General features: G+C 40.2%; 1 protein-coding gene across 1 annotated transcript; it reads right to left on the bottom strand.

Moving 5' to 3' along the window:
• Positions 1–1,220: 1,220 nt before the first annotated feature.
• On the bottom strand, positions 1,221–9,095 carry NSUN5 (NOP2/Sun RNA methyltransferase 5). The gene is made up of 10 exons (XM_072429010.1): positions 8,918–9,095; positions 8,714–8,836; positions 7,348–7,519; positions 6,260–6,368; positions 5,727–5,874; positions 5,526–5,641; positions 3,651–3,829; positions 2,676–2,886; positions 2,434–2,580; positions 1,221–1,547 (listed from the first exon to the last, which is right to left on the bottom strand). The coding sequence occupies exons 1-10, from the start codon at positions 9,008–9,010 to the stop codon at positions 1,349–1,351; spliced, it is 1,497 nt and encodes a 498-aa protein (XP_072285111.1). The 5' UTR covers positions 9,011–9,095; the 3' UTR covers positions 1,221–1,348.
• Positions 9,096–10,019: the final 924 nt, after the last annotated feature.

Below are 10,019 nucleotides of genomic sequence, written 5' to 3'. Positions count from 1 at the left end.
TAGAAAATGCACTTGTTTCAGATGCAGAAGTAGTGTTATGAATGATGTGGAGCCACTAGTGCCTCCTATTGCTTGGGATGTTGCATGGTTTGTAAAAATGAAATACTGGGTCTTATTGGCTTTATATATAAATTGTATTCCAAAATTTTCTTTGAATCCATTGCAAGATCTATCTCCTTGTGAATATCACTGCTGGTAGTGTTCTTACTGCCTGGTAAGAGTTAAACCCTCCAGTTCAATCTTCTGCATGTTCCTATAAAATTCTCTGATCATAAATATGAAAAGCTGTACCCGTAAAGTACTCCAAGAAATGATGGCTTTTTCTTTTAAATACACAGGAATCTTATACCTTTAAAGACGGATGGAAAAAGTTACATCAAACATTAGTATTTAGGTTGCTTCTTGAGAAGCTGTCAGAAGGCGATAACACCAGAACAGCATCCAGTAATACAGCTTCTTTATAAACAGAAAAGTTCTATAGCCTTAACCGCTCTAAAAAGTCAAAACCCACCACCCTAAGAAAACTGTCAAGGAAACTCAAATTCAAAGTTACAGCAAAAGCTTTGACCTGTGAGTCAGATTTCCTGAGGTGTACCCAAAACTTTAAAATGGCACCTAGGGGTGCGAGCACTGGGTAAGACTAATGAGCATGCATCTCCATTAGCTCTGAGATAGAATATGGAATAATTCCCCCATATTGAACAGAAGCAGAAAGAACTGTGACTTATTATAAGCAGACTAAAGGGGACAGGGTTCTCCCCAGGCCCTTTTAGCTGGGCACACCACCCGGCTGTTACTAAAGAGTTTGGTCACAATACAGGGGCTGCCACCCACCTACAATTTCTTCCCACCTGGCTTAAAAAAAATTCTGGGTTGAGCACTGGGGGGAAACAGAATGTAGAGCAACGAACAAAATACAAACCCTGAACACTACAGTGATCTCCATCAAAGTAAAATTACTGACATAGTTTGTGAAAGCATGATCAGGTAAGATCACTGCATCTGAGAACCACACTGTCAGGGTTTGCCATAAAAATTAAAAATGCATCTTTTTTGCATCAATATTTTCAGTTGGTTTTAAGGTGCTTGTTTGTGAAGATGTCTGTTAAAATTGATCACAAATTACAATTTGTATGGCCACAAATTGAGCCTATTGGAAGAGTGTTCCCTGGTGCTAATAAGTATGTAAAGCCTTCTGGAACAAATTAACAAGTCGCATATCCCAGTATGGACAATAATACTTTACTTGTCAGAAAAAAAATAGCAAGTTTCATATTCAAATGTATTCTGTACATTATAAAGATACAGTCCTCAATTTAAAAAAGTGCAAAAACCATTGTACTTGACATCAAGCTTTGTTTATCTTGTGCTTCTTTTTTCGTGGTTTCTTAGCTTTGGTCTTTCCATTTTCCACATGGTCTGCTTTCCTTTTCAATGGGACATGTATTGTGTCTGATTTATCGTCAGAATCACTGCTCTGTTTTTCGTCTGGTGCAATACCTGTGCTTTTGACATCCGTTACCCTCTGTTCTTTACCTGTATTAGAACTGCCAGGAATACATACCAATTTTATTCACATACCAAAATAAATATGAATGTACACAAGACAAAACCACTAATATTAGGTCTACACCTAAAATATAACCTCAATTCTACATATAGTGGTGCTTCCAATGTCATACCTGGGTGTTGGCCCAGATGGAGAGTAGGGAATGTCCATTCCTGATCTTTATCTAAGAGACACCAAAGAGGAACTAGGGTACCAGTCCTAGTTATTTTAACCTTTTTATTACTTTTTATAACTCCTTTATTACTCTCATTACTTTTACTACTTCCTGCTGGTGTAAATCCTAATATATATTGCTAGCCACACCTCTTCCTCATAACCTTCACAACCCATATGTGTGCATTGCCACCCCCTCATCACATCTGCCATTTCAATTGTGTCCCTTCTCAAACTTTGCACCCATGATCATTCTCTGCACATTTACACACATATATGAAAATTTATATATTGTTTATAATATCCCCAACCTTGCCTGTTGTGCAATGGGCAAGTTTTTACAATAGACACTTGTGCTACTCTGACCCCTAGTGGTTGAATCAAAACATTTCCTTACCACTGAAGCCTTCTGTCCTAAAGAGATGAAAGTAACCTTCTGTGTAGTCCACATTATACTACTGGTACATTGTAAACTTTGATAAAATAACCAATTTGTTTTGGTACACGTTTCCTTTTTGCCAGGAAAAAATGTAGTGCACAGCAACATTTGATGCTCACATGCCCTGTGAACAGTGAGCTCACAATCTATTGCTGAGATGAGATTTACACCAAAGTCTTAGTTTCCCCAGCCCTCAAAAAAAGCTTCAGCTGTTTTTTCTAAACTGCTTTACCAATGTGAAGCCACTCCAAGCAGTAGTAAACACCTTTACCTTTTGCAATCCTTGTTTTTGCGCTGAAACAAAGCAACAAAAAAGCCATTTGTGAGTGTTTCTGAAAGAGAGGCACGCAGACAGCAATCTGAACCAGGGAAGGTGTTCAATCCTCGGACAGGCCATGATGGAAGAGCCTTTACCAGCCTAGAATTAATAATATATGCAGAAATAAATTACATCTTTAAAAGTCTACCAAAGCATAGAATTGCCATGAACATTAACAAAGGCTTTTGTTGTACCTAAAATCTGTGTGTTGTTCCAAAATGTTCTTCACCACATCCTCATTCTCCTGCTGGTGTACAGAGCAGGTGGAGTACACAACATTTTGCACAGAAGGGAAGCTGAGAGCATGGGATAAAGCTCTGCTCTGGAATGCTGACAAAGCTTCAAGCCTTTCGTTCTGCTTGGATTCTGCCTCCTCATCGAGTGTCCTCATGCGATCTGGCATGCCTACCAAAACACAAAGTAAAAAATAAATATGCAACAGATACTTTCTAAAGTAAAAGTAATATAGAATAACGAATTTTTAAAAACTGCATGAGAAGCCTAACAAATAACGAACAAATAAGATTCTAATTTATGTTGCCAAAATACATCTTTTATGGCTAGAGATATTTGGAGATAACTACACCCTACACTGCCTTAAAGTATAGAGTACAAAGTAATGTTCCCTTTGGGAGAAAAGCTTAGTGAGCAGCTTTCTAAGCTCACTAAAATGTTTATATGAATGTGTAAAAGGAAATAACTTATATAGTCACAACAGTTACAAGGCTTTAAAAAATAAATAAAATAAAATTTAAAAAAAAAAAATATATATATATCGCCATCTGAGGCTTTACCCCTTCTCTCTGTGACAACTATTGCGTGACAACTATTGCCTGCCACCTCCTGTATGTTCTAGTTGGACCACAAATGTTAACAATGCATTAACCCTTAACAGTTCAGTTTCTACACTTCCCCCTTTTTCACAACCACATCCCCATTCTCAACAAGCTATTAGGCCCCACATATGCTCCTCCTTCACATTTCCTCCAGCAAATCATTGTTCACCATACAGTATATTCCTCACACTCTCTTTCCTCTAACATTCATCTACCACATACACTGACCACTAACAATTACCCCACAATTTTTGTTAGGCTCTGCAAATTTCCAAGGCCACCCCACCTAGAATACTGTGAAAAAGTCAATTTCATCTTAATAAATCAACTTACCTGACCCACTACATGATGGGTCTAGTAAGATATGATGGACTTTCTGATATTTTGGATCGCTTGAGTTGATTGTAAGGAAGTCTTGGTTGGCCAGTTCTTGGCATGTGACTCCAGCCCGTAGTAGAAGTGTACTCATCGTGGCCAGCCGTTTAGTGTCCAAGTCAAAGGCGAAAACTTTCCTAAAATCAGACAATAGTTAAATTTTAAGAGTGATATTTCATCTGAAAAGACAGCGTAGGCATAAATTTACTACCTCAATTATGTCAAAAGCTCAGTGGACCTGAAATCAAAAAGGAAATATTTGCTGTAACTAAGCTGTACCCTTAAAAACAAACTGTAGCATTGAAAAACTCCTAAAAGGATAGCGGTACACCTTATCTAAAGTCTCACAGTTGTATATTTTCTGTGTGAGATCATCCAAAGACACTGCTAGCCTTAAAAGATTTAGTAATGTCACTTCTATATTGCTCAGGCCCCATTCAGACCAAATGTTACTAAACACAGAACCAATGCAATAACAAACTACAATCCACGGTTTCCAAAAGACGCCATTAACTGGGTGAAAACAACATGCTACTTTTAAATGTTGCACAAAATTCTGAATTCAAATTCAGCACCTCTTCTGGAAATAAAAAAGTGTATTTTGGCTCCTACTCATACAAAAAAACTTGCAAATTAATGCAATGTGTTTAAAAATGGATTTTAATGTAGATACGTACAAGTGGAGTGAATCCAACCTGTTTCTAAAGAAAAAGCTGTACATGTGGAGCTGCAGTGCAAGGATCTTTCTATATTGTATCAATCGTTTTGTGGATCTGTGATTTTTTATCCAATGCAAACCAGCTATCAGATCACTAGTCATCGGGGTCAGCTCTGACATGAGGAAGCAAAGACACAATGGGGAACAAAACATGGTCAGTAAAATGGAAAAAAAAAAAAATCAGCTGCTGGGAGCCTACAGGCAATGAGAATGAATACTTATTAGCTCTCCATCTGCCTTGATGGCACAGCTTCCACAGTACAGGTCTATTTAAACCTGCGGGCAAACCTGAACTCTGGATGACTTTCTCCCTCACAGTGGATAAAATAAGCAAGCCTTCTGAACTATAACTCTAACTCCTGGCAAGGAATCAAATATAAACAAAGGTTAGTACGGACTATACATGCCTGTCGGACCTGTCAGCTTTTGTATAAATTATTAAATATACAGGAGAGAGAGGGGCTGGCTTTTGTTGTTTCCTGTCTTTGTGATGTCCCATTTATGAGATTTTTTTTTTTTTTTTTGTCAATGGTCACCAAGTAAAGGTATATACGTGTTTGTCTGTAAGAGGTCTGGGGACTTAAACTGTGTTGGGGTTTCAGTTTAGAAAAAAAATTTGTTTAGGCTATGTACACACTTGCAATGGTTCTCGTCCAAAAATCAGCTCAGGGCCGATATTGAACGAAAATCCAGCATGTGTACAGCACCGTCATCCATCGTCCGATCGACCGCCCTGGAGGATTCACGGACAATGGATGAGGAACGATCTTATTGGATATGAAGGCAGAGAGCATGCAGCGGTGAGCCGCTCCGTTGTTCCCCCCCTTCCCCTCTCCATGAAGCAGAACAGTGCATCGTGCAGTAGTTTGTCATTGGAAGGGATTGTGAAAGATCCTTTCCAACGACAATTATTGCACGTGTGTATGTGGCCTTAGTGAAGATCTGCAGTAATCTAAAAGAACAGTGTCTCACTCTTTGCTCGGAGGTATGGCAATCTTTGGAATTAATTACTGAAACAAAAAAGATTTACATTGTGCTTGCAGATAAATATACAGCATATATGACAGTAGGTCAATCAGCAGTGTATGTCATGCACATTCTCCAGACACACATACCCCTTATTTTGTAATATAGCAGCCAGATGACTTGTCTTGTTTCCTGGGGCAGCACAGGCATCAATAACATGAGCCCCAACAGGAGGAGACAGGAGCAATGCCGGTAGACAACTAGCCTACAGAAAAAAAGAAGAATGAGCAAATATTAAAACTGTCCAGGACTTGTGGAGATGGCACACCATTGCCAGAGATTATTTTTACCTTGTCTTGCAGTATGAGATGTCCAGCTGTATATAAAGAGTCTTTATGAAAATCAGTGTCAGAAGGAAAAACCAGCAGGTCAGGGATGTGGAGATCTTGGAGGAATCTCTTACCACGCTTTTGTGCAAATTCACCAATTTCCTCTATACTAAAAAAAAAAAATATATCATACAGATTACAAACATGTTTTACAACAAAGACAATGCACAGCTCATTCACAATGACAATACCAATCACACAATGCTACATGTAAAGAATACACACAAGTACAGTGTGAAACAGTCAAATATTACTGTCCCACACTCCCAAAACCTTATCCAAATACCCATTTATGTCCCCTAAATCTAAGGTCATGCAATGTTTTGGATTGTAGTCTTATCACTTCTGTGTACAGGTTCCTGTGTTGGCCGTCCATGTCATATTTGAAAATTGGCAGCAATTCTGGATACCAGGATCACAATAAACCATGTACAATTCTTCAATTCTTCCATGTACAAAACTTCCCCACCATAAACCAATGGCAGTGCACTTACCTTCGTGCTTTTCCCAGGTATGTATATCCTTTGCGTGTGAAATAAGTGATAACTTCACTAACCGAGGTCTTCAGCGTGTTTACACGTACATACCGTGGCAAGGCTGGTCCTAGAGACAGTGAAGATGTATATAAGACTTGACCAAGAGAGCAATACCAATTAAATCTCTAACCAAATGTAAAAGAAAAGAAGCCCAAAGATTAAAGGCTCTATTTAAAAAATAGGGAATCTGACATTCCTTCAAACATTCATTGGTGGGAATCTTCCAGCCCCAGGTGGTTTGATGGCAGAAATTGATTCCCATCAGGGCATGTTGGTTTATCTGCTTTTCCAATTTTTTTTATCTTTTTATGCAGTTTTTTGACAGTTAAAGATTTATTACAGTTCAAGGACGAGGGCTCCCAAAGCACTATGGGATTTCTAAAAAACACAAAGAAATATTTACTGTCACTGGAAACATTTTTTTGCGATCATTTTCAGTGACAGATGAACAAACAAGCGCTGTATTCTGGTCTTAGGGGGGGGGGGTGGAGTGAGCGGCACCTCACAATGCTTTCTTCCATAGAAAAATAAAAAATAAAGAACAAAGTTTTTAAGATCTAGTGTGCGTGTGTACAGCCTCCAACCACTTTGTGCTCACCTCTCCAGTATTCCTTTACCACTCCCGCTATTCTTTTTTTGCCACTGCAAAATATCTGGGGCATGAGAAAATATGTAATCAACACTCATCATGATGCAGTTCTCATGCTTAGCAGGCAGCAGCTAAACATGAGCACTGTCATGTGATGAAGTGTGTGATGTCCCTTCTTCATATGATGCCAGCCATTGCCTGCAAGTGGCATCTGCAGCACAGAATGAGAGGTGGGGGTAGCGCTGGAAAAGTTTGTATATACAGTCACAATGTGGGCTTTACACAAACACAATGAACAGGCAAGGTAATTTCCTTCAGTTCTGATCATTCCCATGCTCTCAGCATCCTTGATTAAAATCGATACAGCTCTCTTCTGAATGCACACTGCTTGGTGCAGCATTCTGATGTCACGACTCCTAGGAACGCTAGAAATAGATGATCATTGGTTCTAACGTACCACCAGTCGTGCCGCCCATAGATGTCAACAAGTCCTGATTGCTGCTGACCTTCTTCTTTACTTTTAGCTTTGCCAGTTCAGCTTGTAACCGGGCACGGTGAGCGAGGATGGTTGCCTTCCAGCGACCGCCACACTGAAGACCCTTTCCAAACAGCAAATCGTACACCAGCACCTGAGACAGAAGGATACATGATGCGTTATATACAAAGCATACACACTGCCGTTGTACAATTACCGGTCCTGCTGGCCATGGGGTCAAAGTTTGTTTAGGATAGAGAATTATAAAATCCCGTTTTCTGCATTTGTTTCAGTGATTCAAGATACTGGCTCATTTTCAGATGACAGGGAAAGGAAGTGAAGTGACATCTTCTAATGGAAATATTAAAGCGTACCTAAATTTAGAAGTTTCACTTTACATAAAAGGTTAGGCAACCCTTTTTATGTAAGGTAAAAATTATAATTGTTTGTGTTTTTTTTTTTTTCGAGAATAATTTGGAGCGCAGAGCCTCCCGGGATACCTACGTCACACATCCTGGGAGGCTCTTGGCTGCTCCTTTTGCCAAAAGAAAAAGAAATAGCCAATCTCACGCATGCACAGTGAGATGGGCATTCTTTTTTTCCTATCTATGTCACCCGATCTTGCGCCTGGATCAGGTGACGTAGAAAGAAGAACTCGGAAAAAGAGGAGAGAATGGCGGCGCCTAGCGTGCCGGCCTGAAGACGCATGCCAGGATGACATGGGACCAATAGAAGAAACCTCCAGGCCAATCGACTGCTCTGCGGGATAAAAGGTAGGTGTATTTCTTTTTTTTTGGGAGGGGGGGGGGTTGGGTTTACTTCCTCTTTAAGCAGAGGATTTCCCTTAAAGCAGAACTACAGCAAGAACAAATTTGCGACCAGGCAGCTTCATCATTGCAGAAGGGACAGGTCACATCTCTCCTGCAATAAAACAAACTTACATGCCTGATCGCTATCCTAATAACTATAAATGCTGGGCTGAACATTGCAGAAGGGGCATCACCTGTCCTGCAATAAAGGGCCTGCTTGATCACAAATGTAAGGGTTTAGTTTAAATTCCACTTTGGAAGATTTCCTCCAACTTACTGTGACATCAAAATTTAATAATGCACAGCAATTGGGGGTCTGAACTCTTCTGTTCCCTGTGTAGTCCCTGTCCACCTTCTACTGATCCCTACCAGCCCTTCCCATTCCCCAGGGATGGTGCCTAACCTACTCTTCTAAGTGCCTGTCCACCTATTCTTCCTCTCTGGCACCCAGGTTGGCCCTCCTCCTGTGCCTAGGCTAACACCAGCCTGAAGTATTATGACCCAGCCTGCAGGGGGCGCAGTAGAGCCATCCTTCTCACCTTGGCCAGATTAAGCGGCAATTTCTTAGGCCCTCGCAGCAGCTCGGCGCTGGTAATGACATCTTCCAGCACGGGGGAGAAGCGCAGTGTCTCACACAGCAGGGCGTACAGCTGACGGACATTCTGAATGACAGAAAACAACGTGTTAACGCGGGCTCGGTATGCTGCCACGTGACTCTATGTGTAGAAGAAAACATACACAACCTTATATCCGCTGTCATACACCAGCGTCTTCACTGCCCCCTCTTTCCGGTGCAGCTTGTCCAGAATCCCCGCCGCTGTCTGGTATAAGGCCATCACTGCCCAGCTCTACACCCACGTGGTCCTCACGCCTGGCTCGGCGATCGTGTGATTTACGACACCGCCGGGGAGATCGCTTTACGGGGAGGCTCCTGGCTGAGGAGAGTGGGCGGGGCTTCCTGAGGAGCCTTCTATCTGTCAATGGAATGAATAAAAATATATTTTATACAATGTGCGTTCAGATCATTATGGCCAAACAACATGCAAGGATATTATGTACACAACATGCTAAGAATAATAAAAGTGTTACTGTGCAGAGTCCATATACACAGAATAAAAACATACAGTGCAGTGCAAAATTATTCATTCCCTTCCATGTTTGTCACAATACAATCTGTAATTATTATTATTATTTATTATTATTAACCACCTGGGCGTTACACTGAGGTCTAGATTTCTGTTCCAAAAGCGGTACAGTGTTTTTCATGAAATTTTTTTTTAAATTGTAGACCTGTAACTTACAGAAATATGTCCGAACAAGGGTCTAGTAGATATCATGAATATAAAAAATGTTTGAAACACACAATCATGTAAAAAAAAAAAAAAAATACTTTTAATAAAATTAAATAAAAGACACAAAAATCAGCTTAAACAAGAATACATAAATAAAGAGAAATTCTGAAAATGCAATAATTCAGTATACTGTATAATATTATTTTTTTCTAAAACACCTCCCTGGTGTCCGTCACATACCTATATATATTTTCTATTATTTTGTATTGGATTGGATACAGGACTTTGTATTCAATCCAATACAAAATGAGAGTTTGAATTTACCAATTACATACTTTGTATTTATTTTGAATTATTTTGTATTGGATTGGATACAGGAGTTTGTATTCAATCCAGTACAAAATGTGTTTGAATGAGTTTCAATTTGAATTTCCCGCACACGCGCCGACGTCATCGCCGAGGGACAAGCACACGCTACGGACGGAGAAGAAGAAGCCGGCCGGCTTATTCTCAGGGAAGGCACCCGACGCTGGAGATCGACGCTGGAGGACGA

The sequence above is a fragment of the Pyxicephalus adspersus genome, chromosome 1 (genome assembly GCF_032062135.1).
Source record: "Pyxicephalus adspersus chromosome 1, UCB_Pads_2.0, whole genome shotgun sequence".
NCBI lineage: Eukaryota > Metazoa > Chordata > Amphibia > Anura > Pyxicephalidae > Pyxicephalus > Pyxicephalus adspersus.
This window is presented reverse-complemented; position numbering and strand designations above follow the sequence as displayed.

Coding starts and splice junctions, on each gene's coding strand:
- NSUN5 (XM_072429010.1), bottom strand. CDS start 9,010: ATGGCCTTATACCAGACAGCGGCGGGGATTCTGGACAAGCTGCACCGG. Junction 7,520..8,713: donor TGCCGCTTAATCTGGCCAAG/GTGAGAAGGATG, acceptor CTTCTGTCTCAG/GTGCTGGTGTACGATTTGCT. Junction 3,830..5,525: donor GCTATATTACAAAATAAGGG/GTATGTGTGTCT, acceptor GTCTGATTTTAG/GAAAGTTTTCGCCTTTGACT.